The sequence below is a fragment of the Oreochromis niloticus genome, linkage group LG7, assembly GCF_001858045.2.
Source record: "Oreochromis niloticus isolate F11D_XX linkage group LG7, O_niloticus_UMD_NMBU, whole genome shotgun sequence".
Taxonomy (NCBI): domain Eukaryota; kingdom Metazoa; phylum Chordata; class Actinopteri; order Cichliformes; family Cichlidae; genus Oreochromis; species Oreochromis niloticus.
The window spans coordinates 3,950,488-3,975,265 of record NC_031972.2 but is presented as its reverse complement, the minus strand read 5'-3'; the positions used below and the strand labels follow the sequence as shown (position 1 = coordinate 3,975,265).

The following is a 24,778-nucleotide window of genomic DNA, read 5'->3' as shown; positions in this document are numbered from 1 at the left end:
AGCAAATGCAACTTAATTTACAGTTCAAATACTTTTAAAACCTGAAATGTGCTGTTTCTATTAAAACTGAACCATTTTAATACAGACAGAGCAAGTACTTATATTTGAATACCTCCCTGATTGTGATGTGGCTTGGGGGGGACATAGCAGCTAGCATCACACCTAGCATCGGCAGTAACATCTGTAGCTTAAAACGTTCAACACTTACACCACACTGTATGAACAACGAGATAAATAAAACGACACATAGCTCCCGACTGTTTGTTTTTCAAAGGTTTCTCAGCTTAATCGGCTAGTAAAATAAGCTTAACAGGAAGCTAACGGAAGGATTTGACTCACCGGGAATTTCCAACACAAATAACTCGACTGACGTTATTCCCTTATTGGTCAGAGTTCGGGGCCTAATAAAAGAGTAGTTTAATAGCATTGATATGTAAAAATAATTTGGTCTCATTAACTGGTTAGCAGCACCGCACACACCGAGATATTTTCTGCCCGTGCTCACACACACACTTGACCGTCATTTGAGGGAAGCTCTCACAGGAAGAGACAGACAATGCTTCCTGCGCACGAGACGCAAGGTCGTCGTACCGCAAGACTGCATTAAAGCGCCCCCTTGTGACAATAGTAGGCTATAGCTTTAGATGACAAAAAGGGATTTTGTAGCCCCGAATGTCGCACAGGTTACACTGTGCTATCAAGTTGATTGACCATTACACAACTTAAATTTAGTCCCAACTTATCACATATGAATCAATACGAGTTTGTGACATGTTCTTTTAAACGACTCAAGCTAATAAATACACAAGACACTGTGCTACATCGAGAAATATAGAAACCAGGTTCATTATTGCTACTCAACAGTAGCCGGGGGTGGAGCATAGCAAATGCGTCAGACGCATTTAGAATGCGTTTTGTTCAAATGAATGTTGTCATGGCGTTTATGGGAAAAACACATTTTGAAGAATGCTGGCAGAGCTGGTACATGCACTTTGGATTACAGAGGAGGAAAAGAGAGGAGAGGAAAGAAAAAAAAGATTATTTTCAGAGGTAAGGACCGCTTGGCAAGTGACAATTGCTAAGGTGGAATTATTAAGGGGACATGCAGTGTCCACGTTAATGTTAAACTTTTCTAAACACAGTGTGGAGGGACCTGTACACTGTTGGTCTTCTAAGGTACCTTCTTGCTGCATAGTGTGAAATGCTTTAAAGAGTAGAATTTGATATTCGCTGCATGTATGTACATGTACATGGGTGCTCACATTTATAATTCCTTTGTCATACTATTAATAGATTGAAACCTTTTGAAGAGTGCGGTAAGGACCGCTCGGCAAGTGACATTTGCTAAAGTGGAAATGTTAAGGGGACATGCAGTGTCCACGTTAATGTTAAACTTTTCTAAACTCAGTGTGGAGGGGACCGGAGTGTTTTTGTGGCGTGGGAGTGGCGTAATCCTGTGCGCGTGCAGTAGCAGCTCGGAGTGGCGTAATCTGATGCGCGTGCGAGAGGTGGCCCGGATTGAGTGGTGGGCTGGGTGTGGCCCCCTCTCCTGCGCGTGTAGGAGGGGCTCGGAGTGGCGTAATCTTGTTGCGTGTGCGAGATATGGGCCAGTGTGGCACTCTCTTGCGCGCGTGCAGGAGGAGCTCGGAGTGTGAGGTTCAACTCTGGAACGTTGAACCTCCTGACGTTGAACGTTAAACCCACTGAGGAACGATCCATAACCTGACCAGGTTATGGATCGTTCCTCAGTGGGTTTGTGAGAGGTGGCCCGGATTGAGTGGTGGGCTGGGTGTGGCACCCTCTTGCGCACGTGCAGGAGTAGCTCAGAGTGTGAGGTTCAACGTTCCAGCGTTGAACCTCCTGAATCCCCCCTCCAGGACCAGGTTAGATGCCTTCTCACGCACGTGCAAAAGGGCTCTGGGTGGCGTAATCTTGTGCGCGTGCGAGAGGTGGTCTGGATTGAGGGCGGCTGGGTGTGGCACCCTCTCGCGCGCGTGCAGGAGGGGCTCTGGGTGGCGTAATCTTGTGCGCGTGCGAGAGGTGGTCTGGATTGAGGGCGGCTGGGTGTGGCACCCTCTCGCGCGCGTGCAGGAGGGGCTTGGGGTGGCGTAATCTTGTGCGCGTGCGAGAGGTGGCCCGGATTGAGGGCGGCTGGGTGTGGCACCCTCTCGCGCGCACAGGAGGGGCTCGGAGTGGGTAATCCCGTATGCCTGCGAGGATGGGCCGAATAGGAGCAGCGCCCTTTCACGTAGACTTTCCTGAGTGCACGTGCGAGAGGTGTTCCGGATTAAGTAGGGGCTGGGTGTGGTGCCTTCTCGCGCGCGTGCAAAGGGGCTCTGGGTGGCGTAATCTTGTGCGCTTGCGAGAGGTGGTCCGGATTGAGGGCGGCTGGGTGTGGCACCCTCTCGCGCGCGTGCAGGAGCAGCTCGGAGTGGCGTAATCTGATGCGCGTGCGAGAGGTGGCCCGGATTGAGTGGTGGGCTGGGTGTGGCCCCCTCTCGCGCGCGTGTAGGAGGGGCTCGGAGTGGCGTAATCTTGTTGCATGTGCGAGAGATGGGCCAGTGTGGCACTCTCTTGCACGCGTGCAGGAGGAGCTCGGAGTGTGAGGTTCAACGCTGGAACGTTGAACCTCCTCCCCCCCTCCCGGACCAGGTTATGGATCGTTCCTCGGTGGGTTTGTGAGAGGTGGCCCGGATTGAGGAGTGGGCTGGGTGTGGCCCCCTCTCGCCCATTTGCAGGACGAGCTCCGAGTGGCGTAATCTTGAGCGCGTGCAAGAGGTGGCCCGGACTGAGTGGTGGGCTGGGTGTGGCACCCTCTTGCGCGCGTGCAGGAGTAGCTCAGAGTGTGAGGTTCAACGTTCCAGCGTTGAACCTCCTGAATCCCCCCTCCAGGACCAGGTTAGATGCCTTCTCGCGCACGTGCAAAAGGGCTCTGGGTGGCGTAATCTTGTGCGCGTGCGAGAGGTGGTCTGGATTGAGGGCGGCTGGGTGTGGCACCCTCTCGCGCGCGTGCAGGATGGGCTCGGGGTGGCGTAATCTTGTGCGCGTGCGAGAGGTGGTCCGGATTGAGGGCGGCTGGGTGTGGCACCCTCTCGCGCGCGTGCACGAGGGGCTCGGGGTGGCGTAATCTTGTGCGCTTGTGAGAGGTGGCCCGGATTGAGGGCGGCTGGGTGTGGCACCCTCTCACGCGCGTGCAGGAGGGGCTCGGGGTGGCGTAATCTTGTGCGCGTGCGAGAGGTGGCCCAGATTGAGGTCGGCTGGGTGTGGCACCCTCTCGCGCGCGTGCAGGAGGGGCTCGGGGTGGGTAATCCCGTATGCCTGCGAGGATGGGCCGAATAGGAGCAGCGCCCTTTCACGTAGACTTTCCTGAGTGCACGTGCGAGAGGTGTTCCGGATTAAGTAGGGGCTGGGTGTGGTGCCTTCTCGCGCGCGTGCAAAGGGGCTCTGGGTGGCGTAATCTTGTGCGCTTGTGAGAGGTGGTCCGGATTGAGGGCGGCTGGGTGTGGCACCCTCTCGTGCGCGTGCAGGAGGGGCTCGGGGTGGCGTAATCTTGTGCGCGTGCGAGAGGTGGCCCGGATTGAGGGCGGCTGGGTGTGGCACCCTCTCGCGCGCGTGCAGGAAGGGCTCGGGGTGGCGTAATCTTGTGTGCGTGCGAGAGGTGGCCCGGATTGAGGGCGGCTGGGTGTGGCACCCTCTCGCGCGCGTGCAGGAAGGGCTCGGGGTGGCGTAATCTTGTGTGTGTGCGAGAGGTGGTCCGGATTGAGGGCGGCTGGGTGTGGCACCTGTCGCGCACGTGCAGGAGGGGCTCGGAGTGGGTAATCTGATGGACGTGAGAGGTGGTCCGGATTGAGTGGTGGGCTGGGTGTGGCACCCTCTCACGTGCCCAGGAGGAGCTCGGAATGGGTAATCCCGTATGCCTGCGAGGATGGGCCGAATTGTATATGATGACGTGGGAGTAGCGCCCTTTCGCGCATGTGCGAAAGGGCGCTACTCCCACGTGTTTTTCCTGTCCCTGCAGGAGCAACAGGAACAAGGAGTAGCAGGACCTGCCGGAGAAGTATGAGCAGCATTCGTCACCTGATGGAAGAGACAGGAGCAGCAGCCGTCATTAATAAATGCAACTAGGGCTGGGCTATATCATACCATTCATGGTAATACCGGTGTAATTTTGGGCAACGATAGGAAAATGAAATATCGCGATAGAATATGGGTAAAACGCGCATGCGCAGTACCTATGTTTACATACGCACATGGCGGTGACGCAGAATGAGAAGAGCGAAAGCGGATCGTTAAATGAAACGGATGAACCAGAATTGGTTTGTAAAAATGCTGCAACTTCAGTGGTGTGGAACTGGTTTAGCTTTCGTCCGTCAGATACACAACAAAGCGCTATTTTTGGTAGCGCATGCTAGCGGGCCGTCGTTATTACCGTGTTGTTTGGAAAATACGGCACATCTTAAAATCAATCCTTTGATTTTTCTGAAAATCGACAGTGCCCCTTATAATCCCGTGTGCCTTATGTATGAATTCTGGTTGTGTTTACTGACCTCGAAACGATTTTATGTGGTACACAGCGCTCGAAAATCTGTCAGATGTTTCAGTACGACTTTGCTAAGCTACGAAGCCGCACCGCTTGATGGATTGTCGGAGCATTACGGCTATCGTAGGCAGGAGCCTCGCGGAGTGATACGTACTGTGCTTCGACATAATATTACCGTATTGTGTGTGTATAACCTCTTTTTAAGTTTTGTGGATATTATACATGGTTATGCTGAGGATATGTCGGCCAATTTCCACTGGAAATGCCTTTTGGTTAAACTGTCAGCAAGGAATTTGCATTTGCACTGTTAAATTTTTATATAACTTTAATGCACATAATAAATAGCTGCTTGTTTAAGTGAAAATACATTGATGAGGTTTTTTGCACTAATAAAGTTGTGGAGTTGTAAAGTATTTTGTCTAGTGTCAATTATATCGTCAGTTATATCGTTATCGCAAATTTTCAAATGTATATCGTGATAAATATTTTTGGTCATATCGCCCTGCTCTAAATGCAACATCATATCAAACTAACAAAATCTATACCAATCTGTATCATTCATAAAGTTGAAGTTGTGTCAGTGTTCTTCAGTGTTCAGCACTTCCTCAAAACATGAAGAAATCCTTTCTCCTTACAGATTTCTCTGGCTCACAGTTTTATGACAACATGATTCTTTGATTAAAACTCATTGTTTAATTTTATTGGTAAATATTGACCCTTGAACCACATCTTCACACTACAACAACACTGGGCTCTTGGCCCACGCACCTGTGTGATTGTCGCCACCTGCTGCTGGATCTGGCTGATTCTCCCATTTGCTACTTAATGCAGTGGCACTGAGCAGTTCGCCGCTCGAACGTTGACCCTCCTGAATCCCCCCTCCCAATGTTCCCTCTAAGCTGCACGCGTACGCAATTGCGCACCGCTGGCACGGTCTCTGCGTACAGAAAATCTGCGTTGCGCACAAAAAAAAATCTAACCTGAATTGAAATTAAAATTAAAACTTTAACAATTCTGTTTTGCAGTGTTAGTCAGTAAGTGACTGGCTGCTCCTGTATGGGATTAGAACGATGCCACCTTATCCCATAGTCCAGCCAATAATGCGATTCACATTCGTATATACGCAGGTAATCAACGTCGTTGACAGGCTATGACAGCGTCTTTATGTGCCGACACCGGAGTTTATCTAGCAAAGCGGCGTGGCCGATGTGGAGTGAAGCCACGTTAATGACAACGTGTCCAACCATTGGAGATGTGAGCAGGACAGAGAGAACAATTGACGGGAAAAGTGTGGACTTTATACCAGTTTTTAAATTGTGTTGATAGGCCACGTAAAACCAGAGTTATGATAAAAATATCTACAATGTTTGTTTTTTTCCCGAATACTATTGTTGTTTATATTTACTGCGGGAAGAAACGGTAAAAACCACGTTTTATAAGGAAAACGCTCGAAAGCACACTCCGCCTGTGAGCAAAAACAAAACCAAAACGCCCCTATTCCTATTGGTGGAAAAATGTGCAATGTGGACCAATCAAAAAATGATATGGCAACGTGGCATCTAGTTGTTTAGGAAGGGGGGGGGAGGTTTAGGAGTGATGGCGGTGTTTTGAGATGTGAGAGATTTGCGACGTTTAGCGCAAATCTTGTGTAGTTAGTGTGTAGTTAGTGTGTAGTGTAGTCAATAGTTTTGTTGTGTGTGTCAGAACAATGAGGCAACTACTGAATGTTACAGGTGTTACAGCAGTGATACATCTCCTGTTGTCAGGCCTGCAGGTATCAGGCTGTTGTTCTCCTTTATCTCATAGTGGACAGAAATTATTTTTTGGAGTGGCACAAATAATTTGTGTGGCATCAAATTTGATGCAGAACAGCTGATTGTTCTGTAAATAGTTTGAAATTTTTATTTAAAAAAACGCCTTGGCTGCATTAAAAAAAATAAATAGCTGCAAAAAACTCAGTTACTTTTTTGAAGAAGTAACTATATAATTAATATCCCAACATTGCTCATTATATACTGTATTTTGCAGACAGAGAGTTACAGGACTCTCTCCCAGACTACAGACTCAGACTCATAATACAAGTCAGCTTCATATATATATATATAAAAGAAAGTTGTGTTTTCAAAATTGGAGTTCAAGTTATTTTTACTTCCAATAGTGTTAACATACTACACAGGTCATGAACAAGATTTTTTAAAATTTTCATTGTAAGTGGGCTAAAGCAGTTAATTAAAAGTAGTCAAACATAAATGTAAATGCTGTAATTTGATTATTTTAATAAACCATGTAACTTGGATGGATTCGATGCTGGCGTAACCACAGTGCACACGTCTGCTGTTGCTCACAGTGGTTTGTGTGTTCGCTCAGACACATGAAAAATTAGAGGAAAATTGCCCCCTCCCTGACCAGGTTACGGTCCTTTCCTGAGTTTCTGGTGTGTGGCAGCGTTTGTGCTGAAGAGAAAGCGTGTGTGTTGATTTCCCCCTCTCCCTGGAGCCCTGGACCCCCTCCCAACTAACTGTACATACATATAGCACTGAGGTGTTCTCCGTTGTAAATAAATGTCTTCTTTTGTTTGCAAAGAACTCTGTCTATGTGTAAGTCCGTCCGGTAGCATGACAGTGTTGTTCAGAAGAAAAAGGAAAAGAAATCTACATGGGCCAAATCTGAGTGAGGCTAGTTTGTTTATTAAGGATGTGCTTTGTTTCATACAGTCAAACAAAAACAGTTTATTATGCTTTATTTAGTGAGGAGGAAAAGATTTGGGTTTATGTTTAAAGGGGGAAAGAGTTGCTAAGGTGAAGTAAAATCAAATAAAGACACAATGCGGAAACAGAACATGATAAATGTCAGTGTTACACATTTAAAATATACCACCATTCGTCTGTGTTTAAGTATCCTAATATCTTAGACTGTATTTAAATACACTGAGATATTAAATGAAAACGATCCAGCACTTACGTACAGATATTTTTCACTCTACCAGACACTTGTGTTAAACAGATCCTTTAATTTTAGTGCACGTTCTGTAATGTAAGTACAGAAAATTAAAAAGTAGCTCTTCTGATGACATTTCTGGGGTCTCCTCCTCCTGTGTGACCAGTCATAACATGTATCAGCTGCTCGCTATCATAGATGGTGTCCAGAAACAATAGGGACTTTCTAAATAACTGCCAAACTTTCTGTGGAAATCCTTTTCTTGTTGTGTCTGTGTGTGTATGAGACAAAGAGACAGTTAGCTTCGCTTCACATGAGTGTTCTTTCTGAAAAAGTTCTAAACTTTGGTCACTTAATTTGAAAATTTAAACTCTTAATCTAATCCATATTAATTCTATGTGAAATTAAATATTAAATTGAGTGTTTAGAGCAGTCTGAAGCCTCAGTATTTAGGTTAAAGGAAATACTTGTACAGACACAGACCTTTAATTTTTTTAAGTGTGTGGCTAAAACACGGCTGACCACTTTTGCTACACTTGCTGAGAGACTGAAACCGTTATTAATCAGGAAGCCTCCATCCCCCACAGTGATTTCTACTTCTGCTTCCAGGATAAAGCAGTGTCATCCAGGGGCCTGTTCTTCGTACCTCGCTTACTACATCCAAGATCAAATGACACATCCAAGATCAAATCATCGTGCTAACTTTGAGCTCGCTAATCCGGTTCTCCGAACACACCTGTTGTTGACGATTAGTATAGCTGGATGAAGTAATCTGAGATCACTGGGTGGCTTAAAAGGGGCTACGCATCGATAGTAGAAACATTGATCGGCAACCCTGTGATTGGTCGGCGAAGATGTCGAAGGAGTGCGCGCAGTATCTCACGGCAGCAGAGCAAGAACTCTTGATTGAGGGATATCAGGAGTTTCAGAGTTTAATTAAAACGCAAGGGAACACTGCAAAGGCTGCAAAAGCAAGGAGAGAGGGCTGGCAGAAAGTTGCTGACAAATTAAACTCGTAAGTGATCCATGATATTACATTATATCATGTGATATTATTTTATTCCACATTATATTATATTACATCATATCCTCTTTCACATTAGAGCCACAACAGGACCCACTAGAACATGGGAAAAAGTAAAAGTGAAATATAAGAATATTCCACAGAATGGTAATATTTATCACTTATATTGCTTTTAGTCTATGACAAGAGACCCTGAAATAATCTGTTTGTTTGTTTATAACAGCAACCAAGAAAAGGGCAGAGCAAATAAAGACAGGTGGTGGTCCTGCACCCCCTCGTCACACCCCTTTTTGTACTGTGACATTTATTGACATTGTGGGTTTTTTTGTGTGTAGTTTGACATAACACTCCATCACTTTTACCTGTTCCCATGCAAGGGGTGACTGAAGCATGCACAGTAAGTCGGGAGTAAGTATATACAGTACAGTAAGTATATATATATATATATATATATAGAGAGAGAGAGAGAGAGAGAGAAAGTAAATAATACCCTCACGGGAGAATCGATATCTCTCTATGAGCACACTGTCGCGCTGAGCTAAAGGATCCCGTCTATCCCGCAATATACGCTAAATTCTGTAAACTCTCCTTATCAATCTTGCACCTTCCTTGCTCGCATACAAACGGACAGGACATGGCTGCGACAGACTTCCCAAATCCACCTTCGCTTTTTTAGCCGTGGTCTGTCATCTTGATTGCACGTAGTAATTTACTATTACTACTCTAAAATATGAATTACATCTGACATGATCTACTACATGTAATAGAATGATTAATAGTACATTTCCCTTTTTTTCGGAAATGACCTGTATGTATCTGTATGAAATCAATAAAAGAATCAAATACATTATCTTTAGTTACATTGCTAATATTTATTTATGGTAAAACAGTGGCGAAATATCGCTCTTGCTTTCATATAACTGCAGCGGACATACCTGAGTGGCCGCGATCTAATCCTGTTTACATAAAGTAAACCTGCTCGGGAGCAGGTTTACGCTTACGGATCTGTTGCTATGACAGCAAGTCCCAGATGAGCTTCGGAGAACCGAACGATCCAAGATCACGCGAAATCGTCAACATTCAAATCCGGCTAACTTACTTAGCGAGGTACGAAGAACAGGCCCCAGGCCTGTCAGAGGAGCACAGAGGACCAGGCAAGGCGTGTTTATCTGTCAGACAGAAACAGGAAGCAACGAGGAGCAGTGCCACAGTTCAAGGCTACAGAGGCGGTTTCATTTTCTTATAGCATTCAAGCTCGGCACACACCTGCACAAAGACAGGCAGACTAGATTTCACAGGTAAACTAGCTTTCTGCTTTCCTCTTATCTTTCTCTCACAGCAGGTCTTTTCCCATTTGATGACTCTGTGAAGAAACAAGTTTAAACCTTTACAAAAATCTGCACTTCCTGCTCTGTAGTGATTCTGTTGTGTGTACGTCAGGATGTGTCTACTCCAGGGTCGTTTTTTCTTGTTCTTTGATTTTGTTTAAACTGAACTCTCAGTGAGAATTTGAGGGAAATCTTCTCTGTGAGTTTCCGCTGCAGCACAGTTTTAACTCCTTCACAGAGGAAGAATGAGGGGGACTACGTCAAAGTGTTGGACACCTGTTACTTTAAGATTTCTGTTTGAGGCTGGATCAGTTTAAGAATAAAGATCACGGTTCAGGTAAACAAAAATCATTAGGTATTGTGTAAGAGCAGTCAAAACAGAGAAGTTAGAGAAATCCAGAGGGACTACATTTACAGGCACGCCTGTGGTTAAGTCTGAAAAAGTCTAAATTAATTCAAGAGTTTTCATTAGCCATTTTTAAAATGATGATTGGTTTCTTCATTTCAGTTTAGTTTTAATTCATTCCAGACTCTGGAAATCGATGCGTCAAGTTTCTCTACAAAAAAATACTAATGCTTAAGGAAAAGAGCTATGATTCTAGATCGAAGTTAGACCTGTTTGATTTTTTCTTGTTGCTTCAACTCATTAATAATAAATAATATTGTACTCTGATTTTTTTTTCAGTTTCAGTTTATTCTGTATAAACTGTCCATCCTCTCTGTCTCTTTAGCTTGTCATGGACTTTGTAGATCCCATCCTGTCCATCGCCTCACAGATCTATGACCTGGTTGAGAATGTGAAGGCCAATAAAAAGCGCTGCCGACGTGTTTGTAACCGAGTCAAAGCCTTGGAGGAGCTGGTGAAGTCCATCAAACAGACGTCTCCAGAGGTAGAGAAAGCTCTGAGAGAACTGTCCGTCACTCTTCAATCAGCACAGGAACTTATCAGAAAATATGCCTCAGCCAATTTGGTGGAACGCATCCTAAACTCCAGCAACCATGGAGACGAGTTCAACAGTGTGAACGAACGGCTCAACGATGCCTTCCAGGTGCTGTCTGGAGCTTTGCAGGTGGAGCAGGGGAACATGCTGTATGAGGTATTTAAACAGACGACCAGAGAGAAAGAAGATCAGTTGGATGGGAGGGAGGACGACGCAGAACTGAAGACATGTGAGGGGAAACTGATTATGGATTTGCTTTTGTAGAGAGATTTGAGCAGGAAAAAAATAACTGCTTGGTCTCAAATGTGACACTTGTCCGTTGTTATGCAGGCATGAGTGGACCAAGAGAGCAGGATCTTTACCAGAAAGTTTCCTAATTTTGTTTACAGCTAACAAATGTGAGTCTATGAAGAGGACTGAAAGTCAGACCCACAATCTTAAAATGAGTTCTTAAGTGAATTGGGAGCCAGTGCAGCTGGAGCAGCAACAGATTTGGTCAGAAGCCTTGCAGCAGAGATCTGAACAACCTGCAGACAATCCAGGGAGCTTTTGCTTAGACAAGTAAACAGTGAATTACAGTAATCCAGATGTGATGAAATAAATGTATAACTAACAATTTCTGGTTCAGAGAGTGACATAATGGGACTTAACATTGCAATATTTCTAACGTACAAGAGTGAACCAGAGTGAAATGAGCTTCCAAAGTGAGAGAAGAGTAAAAAGTTACCCCAAGGTGCTTGATACAAGATTTAGCACAAATATATAACTGAATGTCATCTGTACAGCAGTGATAACAAATGTTCTTTAAGGTGCTAAAAATGTGCTGAAGAGGCAGCCGATCTAAGATAAATAATAAGGCCACCAATACAGAGTCTTATGGTACACAATAGATACTTAGAAACAGACACAGAACAGAAAAGCATCTTTCAGATAGAAAGAAGATGCGCGCATCCAGTGTTTCAGCCTATCAAGCAAAATGTGATAGTCAACAGTATCAAAAGCAGAGGTGATTCAATTCAGTTCAATTTCATTTATACAGTGAAAAAAGGACAACTTTCGCCTCAAGGGGCTTTATATTGTAAGGTAAACTCTACAATAATACAACAGAGAAAACCCCAACAATCATGTGACCCCCTATGAGCAAACACAAGACAGTGGGAAGGAAGGAATCTGCTGCAACTGGTTAGGGTGAGGGGAGGGAGAAAGGACAAAAGACATGCTGTGGAAGAGAGCCGGGGATTTATAATTACTAATAATTAAATGCAGAGAGGTGTATAAACATTTAGTGAGCGAAAAAGGTGACTGAAGAAGAACACTCAATGCATCATGGGAATCCCCGGCAGCCTACACCTATTGCAGCATAACTAAGGGAGGATTCAGGGTCACCTGGTCCAGCCCTAACTATATGCTTTAGCAAAAAGGAAAGTTTGAAGCCTAATCCTAAAAGTAGAGATAGTGTCTGTCTCCTGAATCCAAACTGGAAGCTGGTTCCACAGAAGAGGGGCCTGAAAACTGAAGGCTCTGCCTCCCATTCTACTTTTAAATACTCTAGGAACAACAAGTAGGCCTGCAGTGTGAGAGCGAAGTGCTCTAATAGGGTGATATGGTACTACAAGGTCATTAAGATAAGATGGGGCCTGATTATTTAAGACCTTGTATGTGAGGAGCAGGATTTTGAATTCTGGATTTAACAGGAAGCCAATGAAGGGAAGCCAAAACAGGCGAAATCTGCTCTCTCTTTCTAGTCCCTGTCAGGACTCTTGCTGCAGCATTTTGGATTAGCTGAAGGCTTTTCAGCGAGTTTTTAGGACATCCTGATAATAATGAATTACAGTAGTCCAGCCTGGAAGTAATAAATGCATGAACTAGTTTTTCAGCGTCACTCTGAGACAGGATATTTCTAATTTTAGAGATGTTGCGCAAATGGAAGAAAGCAGTCTTACATATTTGTTTAATATGTGCGTTGAAGAACATGTCCTGGTCAAAAATGACTCCAAGGTTCCTCACAGTGTTACTGGAGGCCAAGGTAATGCCATCCAGAGTAAGAATCTGCTTAGATACCATATTTCTAAGATTTTCAGGGCCGAGTACAATAACCTCAGTTTTATCTGAATTAAGAAGCAGAAAGTTAGCGGCCATCCAGGTCTTTATGTCTTTAAGACATTCCTGCAGTTTAACTAATTGGTGTGTGTTACCTGGCTTCATGGATAGATAGAGCTGCGTGTCATCTGCATAGCAGTGAAAATTTATGCTATGTCTTCTAATGATGCTGCCTAAGGGAAGCATGTATCATGTAAATAGAATTGGTCCTAGCACTGAACTCTGTAGGACTCTCCATTTACATGCACAAATTGGAGTCTATTAGATAGATATAATTCAAAACCACATACATCATGCTCTAATCACTGTAATGAAATATTATAGTTGAATGCTGCACTGAAGTCTAGCAGGACAAGCACAGAGATGAGTCCACTCTCAGAGGCCATAAAATCATTTGTAACCTTCACTAAAGCTGTTTCTGTGCTGTGATGAGCTCTGAAACCTGATTGAAACTCTTCAAATAAGCCATTCCTCTGCAGATGATTAGTGAGGTGTTTCATAGTTCTGTTTCAGTAGAATAAGCTCTATGAAGGCCATATTGGCATGTGTCAGGTATACTGCATTTGTCCAAAACAGCTGTAAGCTGCTTAGCCACAGCCTTTTCTAGAATCTTAGCAATAAACTGTTATTTTGAGATTGGTCTTAACCTGCCAAGAAGTGAAGGACCAAGCTTGTTTGTTTTTGGGAGTTTTTTAAATCGGTGGATGACAGCATTCTTAAAAAAGCATGGATTTGGCCAGAGAGCAGTGAGGTGTTAAATGGTAAATGGCCTGTATTGTATAGCGCCTTACTAGTCCCTAAGGACCCCAAAGCACTCTACACATCCAGTCATTCACACACACTGGTGATGGCAAGCTACATTGTGGGGTGCACCCTGGGGCGCACTGACAGAGGCGAAGCTGCCAGACACTAGCACCACCGGCCCCTCTGACCACCACCAGCAGGCAACGGGTGAAGTGTCTTGCCCAAGGACACAACGACCGAGACTGTCCAAGCCAGGGCTCGAACCGGCAACCTTCCGATTACAAGGCGAACTCCCAACTCTTGAGCCACGATCGCCCAATAGGTGTTGATTATAGTGAGCACACAGGGACCACTAGACTGAAAGAGATTTTTCAACAAAGATACAGATAAAATGTTGAAAACAGGAAGATTTTGTTTTAAAGAAAGTTTTCACAATATTGGGAGGTAAAACAGAAATAACAATATCAGTAATGTTTTCCAATCAGATCCGAGAGTTTGGATGGGGAATCAGAGTATGACTTTCTCTGTGTTTGCTCTTCAGTGCTCCTGGACTACATGAAGGATCAGCAAGAGAAAACCAACACCATGCTGAAACAGTTTGAGCATCTTAAAGTCAACGTGGAAAAAGTCGTGGAGATGTGTGAGTACAGTACATATAGAGTTTCATTATGGATAAACACAACTAAATCTGAAAAAACAAAAGTCCACCTGGCCCGTCAAAATCAGATGAATTTCTCATCTACAGACCCTCGGAGTATGTAGGGATAACTTTGACCATTGTGATCTATCAGTGTCTGAATAAACTGCAGCAGTTTAATCTCTCCCAAGGACTGGAATCTGGATTTTTGATCACTGGAGGAAACTCCAAAAAGGCTCATACTACCATGCATTTGGGCAAAAAAACCCAAAACAAACAGGCAATAAAGTAACAAACTGCAGAGAGCACCCACTGATCCCAAGAGCCTCTGTGACACAGGCTCTTTTACATTTAGAGATAGTTGTTTGGTCTGTGAGTGGTTTATGTAATTTACTGACAAGTTGTATAGCTTTTCAAGTAAAGAGTTCATTTGTCTATTTTTTTTTTCTTCTTTTTACAGTGAATAAGCCCAGCATCACTAGTGTGGACATCCGAATGATTAAACCACAGGAGCTAAAGTATGAACATCCCAAAAAGCCCTTCATGAAAACAGTAACCTCAGAGGTCTACAAAGGAGAATATCATGGATTCACAGTTGCCATCAAGAGATACATCGACCCTGTAAACACCAACCCAGGGTCTGTGCCACAGTTCAGCTGCATACTGAGAAAAAAAATTAAATAAATTAAGTAAGCAGTTCTATATAGTCAGAAGCCACCAATGTACTTAAATTCATTTGCAGACTCTGTTTATTCAGAAATACATTAAAACATAGGCTAGAAGAGAAATCTGTCTCCTAGAAACAAGGATTAAAGAATAATTTGATCTGAAGGAGTTGAAACTAAACTTAAATTTGAGTTTAAACATTAAAATACTGTTTATGTGTATTTACATCGGTATGTATTCATTGTCACCATAAAGGGTTTTTTTTACCATTTGCAGAAAGGTGCAGTCCATTTTCAACAAAGAAGTCGACACCATGAAGAGATTTGAGTCGCCCAACATCCTGCGAATGTTTGGTATCAGTATCCTGGGTGAGAATGGTGAGTTAAATGTAGCCTGTCAGTAACGTGGAGCCTGACTGATATCTGCTGCAGATAGACAAAGGTGGTAAAACTTAGAGTCTGTAATGCAGAAGTCCTTACTTTTTACCAGCTGATGTTTGGCAATATATGGTCTCGTGCAAATGTTCTTATTGAAGTATTCTGGTGGCATCCTCTATGTCATTTGGTGCCGGTAGGTACCCATGTCAATGCTATCTGTCAGAGATGATAAATCTCCTGCTGGGAACAGTGGCATGGAGCTTGCACAAGCACTTTGTAACAAAACCACGGCAGACCCAATGATGTTTGCATGCTTTTTAGCATTAACTGTATTTACACACTCAGTCGCTGTTTGCAAAGACACAAGGCTGCAGCTTTGCAGTTGCGAACACATACTAACAAGAACTGACAGGACCCAGTACGGACTCTTTATGCCGGCGAGGCGTGATTGCAGATGCCGCTCAGGTGTGCCCGCCTCCCCTGCAGCGGCACCGCAGACCAAACCCCGCCACACACTTCTTTGTAGAAGTTCTTCATTGGTGAGAATTCAGTATAGGCACCTCTACTGAAAGATGTCAAGATTCCTGTTGATACTTGCCGATGCCCTCTTGGTTTTACTGCCACAGATAGCTGTAGGTGACATGATGGAGGCAGGCTGGTAGAAGTTGATCTTTCTAAAACAACAACACTCAAAGCATCAAGTACAAACCAAAAGCAAGAATCTGCAGGAACCTGAGGTGAAGAGACAACTATCTGACAAGGACTCAGGGAGAAGATGCAGACTGTATACAGGAACAGGGATAACAAGGCATAAGACATGTGTGAACTCAATCAAGACATTGTGGTTGTTTGACTGAGCATACGATAGAGACTGAATTGTTCTTGTTGTCCTGTATCTTTAAAAAAAAAAACAAGAGACAAGGAACTGTAGGATTGACTTTGGACGGTCAATGGCTATACCAAAGTTTTCTTATGTTATAATGTTTTTATTATAGCACACTGATGTCAGTTTTCATGTCCCCGTACATTGTTGTGAAATTTGGGTAAGATAAAGTTTTTACTGATATTTGCATTTGGTGTGGCCTTGACTCGATTTTTATCTAAATTAAATCAACAAATGGACAGACATGCAAACAAACAAGGAAATAAGCAAATGGGACTGATTAAGTCACATGAGGAGCTGCAGTCCCCTTAAAAAACAAGTTTTCACAGAACTCTGTGCAGTCCTATGAAGACTTTCTGTAAAAATAAAACAGGAAGTAAAACAGGAAGTAAAATGAAGCAATTTTCAAAATTATGGAGGAAGTGAAAATTAGAGATTACAACAAAAGATAGGGAAAAGTTTGCTATGAACTTGTAATAACTTATCCTTGTGACTACCTGTAGGACCCAACCCTCAGTTCTTCATCATCATGGAGTACTGCGAGAAAGGAAGTCTTCGTCAGGTTCTGGACTCTGACTGCAGGCTGTCCTGGATCAGGAAAGCTCGTATGTGTTTGGATGCAGCACAAGGACTCTATCGGTCAGTGTTTCTCCTTTATTGACAAATTATTATATTATAAATAATTATTATAATTGCTTTTTTTAAATGTTAGAAAACACATTTAAAAAAAACTTAAAAGTAGAAAATATCCAAACAGCAGGTGAGTCACTGAGCCTGAGATGAGAATGTGTAGTTTATGCACTAATGTTTTTAACTGTCATATTTTAGACTACACAATACAGAAGAAAAATCTAAGGTACACGGGTGCATCAACAGCAGCAAGTTCTTGGTGGCTGAAGGCTACACCGTCAAGGTACTGAGGGCAGTGCATGCTGGGATTCCTTGCAGTCCAAATTGAACAGCAGCAGCACTGATGATGTTGTTGTTCTTTTTAGCTCGGAGGTTTTGAGCTGGCAAAAACAGAGACGTCACTGAAAAAGGTGAAGAAATCTACAAAGGACGACGCAATCAGGTCCCTGTGCTACTACTCTCCCGAGAGGCTCAACAACATCAACCACCCTTACAGCAAAGAGTGTGAGATGTACAGGTGAACACCAACCTGGGATATACTTCCACTCACACCAGCGTTAAATGAGTTTTTGTTCAGTTGAAGTGATGTGAAAAAGTTTTATCCCACTTACTGATTTATTATTTTTTGCACATTTGTCACAATGGCATGTTTAAAATGTTATATTAGACAAAGATAAGTTTAGCAAATGCAAAATGGGGAGTTCCTGTCCCAGTTAGAGGAGTTTAAGTATCTCAGGATCTTGTTCACGAGTGATGGGAGAAGGGAGATCGACAGATGGTTTGGTGCTGCAGTGAGGCAGACACTGTACCGGTCTGTCGTGGTGAAGAAAGAGCTGAGTGTAAAAGCGAAGCTCTCAATTTACTGGTTGATCTACGTCCCCACAAGCTGTGGGTAGTGACCGAAAGAATTGTAGTGACTGGATACAAGCAGCAGAATTGGGCTTCATCTGAAGGGTGGCTGGCCTCTCCCTGAGAGATAGGGTGAGAAGTTCAGGCATCTGGGAGGGGCTCAGAGTAGAGCCACTGCTCCTCCACATCAAATGGAGCCAGTTGAGGTGGTTCAGGTATCTGACACGGGTGCGCCTGGGTGCCTCCTGGGTGAGGTGTTCCGGGCATGTCCCACCGCGAGGAGGCCCTGGGGCAGAACCTGGGACACGCTGGGGAGATTATATCTCTCGGCTGGCCTGGGAACACCTTGGTGTTCCCCCAGACTGCACCAAACTCACTCTGGGAACTAAATGAAACTAAACCGAATTCAAAGTCAAATTGAAACAAAAAAATAAACAAAGTACAAAAACTATTATATCTCTGATTTACAAGGTGGACCTGCTGGTGTGTTTCACAACATCATCTTGCTGCATAACTCGAGTGAGCTTGAGTTTCAGGGCATGAACTGATCGTGCCCAAATGCTTCATAAAACTTTCCTTCTAAAACGTTCCTATTTTCATTGTTGTCTTTCAGCTTTGGAATCGTCCTGTGGGAAGTCGCAACCCGTAAGAAACCCTTTGAAGGTTTGTATCTGCTGAAAATCAACTTGTCAAACTTTGCTTAAATGTATTATCCTGGTATTAAACACTTCAAATAAGGCAGGTGGACTTCATTTTCTTTTGGGAAGACATTTGAACTGTATTCCAAGAGGCTCTTCTGCTCTAAAAGCTGATCGAGCTACTATCTTAATGTCTCTGTATTACTGTAGGGGCTTTACCTAAAAATATACAGTACCTGAAGGTGATTGTTGTGGTAGCTACAAATACCTGACACTCTTCATCAGTAGACAGAGGTGAAATGTCTTCGCAAACCAAAAAGAAATCCAGTCGACTTCATTTTGAGTGCCTAACACTACCATGAACCTGGATCACTGAGAACTTGTGCAGTCAGGCATCTGTACCAAGTTGTCTGTACATGTCTTCCAGGTTTTTCAGATGAAGAAATTTATAAGAAGGTGGTTGAAGAGAAGTGCAAAGAGCCGTTTCCCGATGACTGTCCTGCAGAACTGGGGCAGCTAATAAACGAGTGCCGAGACTTCGATAGCTTCCAGAGGCCTTCAGCTGGAGGTGATAATAATAATAATGACTCCATCAGTATGTTCAGTTATCTTTCTGTGACTGTCGGGGTTCAGTTCACTAAATTTCTAACAATATTTTGTCTTCTGTAGTACTGGTGGATAGACTGCGCAGTGTGGTGGCACAGTTAGAGGACCAATGAAACTCTTCATCTGCCTTTCTGCTGGCCAGGCTCATCCTCAGGGGAGGAAATGCAGCTTTGAATAAAACTGGACTTTAACTTGTGGGCCCCTAAATTGTATTTATATTCTACATGCAAACCATCTCATTTGGTTTTAGATTAGGTGACTGTGGACAGCAGAGGCAGATCAGTCCAAAGTCATTTTGTTTCTTGGTCTACGTTCTTTTCTTTTTATGGGTTTCAGCACTGGTTTCTGTGCAGACAAAAACTGTTGTCTCGGACTCCCGGACCATCAGCACCGGCTCCCCTCAGGGCTCTGTTCTTTCTCCTCTGCACTTCTCCCTGGACACCAACTGCTGCACCTCCAACCACCAGTCTGTCACACTAATTAAGTTTGCAGATGACACCACTGTTATCGGACTCATCTTGGACGGGGATGAGACTGCCTACAGGATGGAGGTTGAACGTCTGGTGTCCTGGTGCAGCCGCAACAACTTGGTGGTGAACGCCCAGAAGACCGTGGAGAGACTGCAGCGTGTTGTACGCTCTGCTGAGAAGGTGATTGGCTTCAGACTCCCATCTCTGCACCTGTACACCTGCAGGACACTGGGGCATGCAGCTCGGATCACAGTCTGATGGACCTGCTCCCCTCAGGCAGGAGGCTCCGGTCCATTCACACCAGAACCTCTCGCCATAAGAACACTTTCTTCCCCTCTGCTGTTGGACTCATGAAGAATAACCATAAGACTGTTCCCACCACAATCACATGACCCTATACTGTGTTCTCTCCATTTTTGCACTGATCATCACCTGCATTCATGTACATATCAATCTGCTAAGCGCTTTTTATTTAAGTGTTTGTCTTATAGTATGTTTTGCACAGAGTACCGCAGCAATTTCCTAATGTTGTAAATCTGCTCAACATCTGGCAATAAACCCTTTCTGATTCTGATTCAGCTGCACTTCTACACTAAAAGTTTTGGTAAAATGCTCCCACCTAGTGGTGAAAGTCCTCATCATCATTTGCAGAAAGTTCTTTAAAAAAGGCACCTTTAAAATACAGAAAATACTTTGAGCTTTGATCTGTTATATAATGGGACTCACAGAAGAGTTACTAAAAAGTAGCTTTTAGTATTACTTTTAGTGACAAAAAGCAATACAGTTTTTTTTTTCATGTCACGCTGATGTTCATGTACTCTGAGCCGCTCAGTCCTGCCGTTTGTCAAAGCCTGGCCTTTAGGCGCACAAGATTTGTAATGTGTTTTTCTGACCCAAGACACCTGCAGTCCCTTCAAACAGTAAGCATGTCTATGATAGCTCACTGTTTCTAGATATTTAGCAGCACTGATATTTTAAGTAGTGTTTAAAACGTTTATTTGGTTCACTCCTGAGAGTGTTTTGCATTTAATAAAGATCTTTTTAGATTTTTAGCTCGATACCAATTTAAATCTTTGAAATAAGAAGGATACTTAAGCATATCAGAACTCTACTTTTCCTACCACAGTCTGTGTGTGTCATCTACAACCAATGTTCCCTCTAATTTTTCATGTGTCTGAGCGAACACACAAACTCCCTGAGCGGTCCCTTGGACCACTGTGAGTGACATCAGACGTGTGCACTGTGGTCACGCCAGCATCTAATCCATCCAAGTTACATGGTTTATTAAAATCAAACCAAATTACAGCATTTACATTTATGTTAGACTACTTTTAATTAACTGTTTTAGCCCATTTACAATGAAAATGTAAAAAAAATCTAGCCATAGGCCTGTGTAGTATGTTAACACTATTGGAAGTAAAAATAACTTGAACTCCAATTTCGAAAACACAACTTTCTTTTTTATTTTTTATAAAGCTTGGACTTGTATTATGAGTATGAGTCTGTGGTCTGGGAGAGAGTCCTGTAACTCTCTGTCTGCAAAATATAGTATATAATGAGCAATGGTGGGCAATTAATTATATAGTTACTTCTTCAAAAAAGTAACTCAGTTTGGCAAACAACAAAGTTTTTTGCAACTTTTTTTTTAATGCAGCCAAGGCGTTTTTAAATAAAAATTTCAAACTATTTACAGAACAATCAGCTGTTCTGCATCAAATCTGATGCCACACAAATTATTTGTGCCACTCCAAAAAATCATTTCTGTCCACTATGAGATAAAGGAGAACAACAGCCTGATACCTGCAGGCCTGACAACAGGAGATGTATCACTGCTGTAACACCTGTAACATTCAGCAGCCGCCTCATTGTTCTGACACACACAACAAAACTATTGACTACACTACACACTAACTACACACTAACTACACACTAACTACACAAGATTTGCGCTAAACGTCTCAAATCTCTCACATCTCAAAACACCACCATCACTCCTAAAAATTCCCCCCGTTTCTTAACAACTAGATGCCGCGTTGCCATATCATTTTTTGATTGGTCGACATGGTACTTTTTTGGACGAATAGGAAAGGGGGAGCGGGTGGCCGGGCGGAAGGGGGGGTTGCTTTTGCTCACAGGCGGAGAGTGCTTTCCAGACTTTTTTCTTATAAAACGCAGTTTTTACCATTTCGTCCCGCAGTAAATATAAACAACGATAGTATTCGGGAAGAAAACCAAACATTGCATATTTTTTTTATTTCAACTCTGGTTCTACGTGGCCTATCAACACAATTTGAAAACTGGTATAAAGTCCACACTTTTTCCGTCAATTGTTCCGTCTGTCCTGCTCACATCTCCAATGGTTGCAACCATTACACGTTGGTACACGTTGTCATTAATGTGGCTTCACTCCACATCAGCCACGCCGCTTTGCTAGCTAAAACACCGGTGTCGGCACATAAGGACGCTGTCATAGCCTGTCAACGACGTTGATTGGCTGCGTATATACGAATGTGACTCGCATTATTGGCTGGACTATAGGATAAGGTGGCATCGTTCTAATCCCATACGGGAGCAGCCAGTCACTTACTGACTAACACTGCAAAACAGAATTGTTAAAGTTTTAATTCTAATTTCAATTCAGGTTAGATTTTTTTTTTGTGCGCAACGCAGATTTTCTGTGCGCAGAGACCGTGCCAGCGGTGCGCAATTGCGCACATGCGCAGCTTAGAGGGAACATTGTCTACAACTTTATGTACATTAGCGCTTTCACAGTGGTCACACTATCTTGTAAATTTGTAAGACTCTGTTCAGCATTGACAGTGTCTTTTAACTCAAACAGGTAGGCTTTTGCCACTCCTCTGGGGTGAAGCCCTCCAAATGCAGAATCTTCTGTACTGCAGGTATAAAACGCCCATTCCACAGTGTTTTTGTCTCATCTGAAAAAGTAATATTTTTCAAGGGGAGAACAACATGAATGTTTCATTTTACACCCTACGCAAATATCTTAATGGTGCAGTTGGATAATTGCATTCAGAACTGAGCATAGGGTGAGTTTGATAAGCTCCAAAACTGCTGTGTGCAACAGGCTGTCTGTCTCGTCGTGGTGCTGAAAGTTGTTTCCTGGGGCTGCTTCTCACCAGATGGAGATTCACAGGACCGCAGGCTTTTAGTGCTATTTGTCCACAGTTTTGGCAACCCAGTCGAGGTCTGTTGGCTCTCAGACATTGGTACAGAAGACATTACTTTTTTTGTCCTCCGGAGAATCTTGCACTCAACCTGATGGGTTTTTTTTTTCTTTTTCAGAAATGTAGACCTATCTAGTCATCATCAGGTTTTATATCACTTGACTGTATGAGGAATATGTAGTTTCATTTAATATTGGATTCTTTGAATTGTACATAAATATGAATTTTACTCATGGCTGGTATAAATGATTTGTGTGCGTATGCAGAATAAAATGTTTTTATGGATACTTTTATTAAAGCTGTAACGGGCACCAAATATTATAACTACCAAAAAACCAAAAACAAAACAAATCACAGATTTATTCAAAATCTGAGTAGTGGTATGCGTTTGATCTGTTTTTTGACTATTTGACTCTGTTTCCAGAGTCTATATCACATACCATCAACTTAATAATTACTTTCCTGGCTCTTTGAACACTCTCTAACATGGGCTAGTGTTTACAAAGACCAAAAGTTTGTCGGTGTGTGACATGATTTCCTTTACGGAAAGACATCAAAATTAAGGAAAATACATGAAAAATACACACGCCTTCTTTTTTTTTGACCTCCGAGTCGTGGCTTACATCCTGAAAGGTCTGTTTAAACTGTAAGGATCCAGGGAGGTTCCTCTAATTCACAGAATAGGGGTGAAAACTTCACATACTTTGTCTTGTTGATGTAAAAACAAATGAGAATTAAAACCCTGTGTTGCCCCAGGGCTTTTGAATCACAGAGATATTCGAAGATACTCCTTCACACACTCCCCTGCTGCCGATACTGTAGTAATACAGCGAGATTATTGTTTGTTATCTTATTGTCATCTGTGTTTCAAAGACATTATGTTCTGACTTTATGGAGTTGCATTTTGCCCTACCCTTTCAAGAGTATTGTTAAAGTTTATAGTTATAGTATGTTTTTATAAATATATTTATAAAAGACCTGGGCTGCTTGGTGAAAAATGGGATCAGGGTTTCTCCCACACTGAGGTGTGGCTTGTAGTGAGCAACAGGTTCAGCTTGATTCACAAAACGGGGGTTGAAAACATTCTTTCTCTTACTGATGTAAAAGACAAAAACAATGGATACTAAGGCCCTTGATGAGCAGGGCTTTTGAATTGAGTCCTTTAATGCAGTTTCAATACACACATAAGATAACAATATTTTTTGGTCACGGCAGAAAGTAGAAGTTAAGAGCAGTAAATATTTAAAAAAAACACAATAGAATAGGATAAGATGAAACAGAATAAAATACTGTACAAAATAGAATGTAATGTTACATTCTACATACAATAAATAAAGTACAATACAAGATAGTATAAAATGCTTTGTTATAGTAGGAAAAATTGCACTTGGTAATGTTGCACATCAGGGAGACAGTTACAATTGTGTATGGAATGTGTGTGTGTGGTTATCTGCAGGGACCATGTTGTGGAGACCTGCGAAATCTCTCCGTCCCACATCGTGGGTGCTGCAGCCTGCCACTGAAGGAGCTGCTCAGTGCTGTCAGGGTCTCCTGCATGGGGATGGCTTCCAGTGTTCACATTTTGGACAGAGAAGACAGATGGTTTGAAAGAGGAGTGAAAGAAGCCATTTATGTCCACTGTGAACACAATCTTTGAACAGAGGAAGTGGTTTACGACACCAACTGTCTGCCATCTATAATCCAGTTTTGAGATCCCTTCTCAGATGCCACTCACATTCTGGGCCTTTTGACCTCAGGAAATCACACGATAGGGTGGGACTAGGTTTCACAGTGGGTTTCCCCCAAAACCTTGGCTGATTGTGACCTACACCCATTTTCACACCTTGGCTCATGTGATTAGGTAAACAGACCATCAGGGGGTCCATGTCTCTCTCCACCATTTGACCTTAGAACTGAAGAAGCTTCTCTGATGAGAGGTGAAACTATGTATTAGATGCTTTTTTCCCTAAACACCAGTAGGGGACTGACTGAGAGAAATGCCTTTAGTCATCCACTTTGAGCATTCTGAACATTGAACATGGATTGTTCAAATCCATATTTTATTATTTTTGATAAATAAGTTTAAAACGATCTTCCTTTTATATTTTTATTTTGCTTTTCTTACTACGTTAGTATAACCACTGAATCGCTGATTTCACACTCTCACGCACTTTTTTATGAGCTTTATTGAACACACAATGAGTATACAACATACAAACAGAT

General features: G+C 43.0%; 1 protein-coding gene across 1 annotated transcript; it reads left to right on the top strand.

Annotated features, from left to right (window-relative positions):
• The first annotated feature begins 9,630 nt into the window (after window positions 1–9,630).
• LOC100702331 (mixed lineage kinase domain like pseudokinase) lies at window positions 9,631–19,944 on the top strand. Its single transcript, XM_003439547.5, has 11 exons — window positions 9,631–9,799; window positions 10,561–10,999; window positions 14,156–14,254; window positions 14,712–14,889; window positions 15,194–15,294; window positions 16,681–16,816; window positions 17,006–17,090; window positions 17,173–17,324; window positions 18,270–18,319; window positions 18,722–18,862; window positions 18,964–19,944. Exons 2-11 carry the CDS (start codon window positions 10,567–10,569, stop codon window positions 19,011–19,013), a joined length of 1,425 nt encoding a protein of 474 aa, XP_003439595.1. The 5' UTR covers window positions 9,631–9,799; window positions 10,561–10,566; the 3' UTR covers window positions 19,014–19,944.
• Window positions 19,945–24,778: the final 4,834 nt, after the last annotated feature.

What these genes read in the sequence shown, in the direction of transcription:
- LOC100702331 (XM_003439547.5), top strand. Translation starts at nt 10,567, where the DNA reads ATGGACTTTGTAGATCCCATCCTGTCCATCGCCTCACAGATCTATGAC. An exon ending in CGACGCAGAACTGAAGACAT is followed by an intron (nt 11,000 to 14,155) that starts GTGAGGGGAAAC and finishes TTTGCTCTTCAG; the next exon opens with TGCTCCTGGACTACATGAAG. An exon ending in GCAGCACAAGGACTCTATCG is followed by an intron (nt 16,817 to 17,005) that starts GTCAGTGTTTCT and finishes GTCATATTTTAG; the next exon opens with ACTACACAATACAGAAGAAA.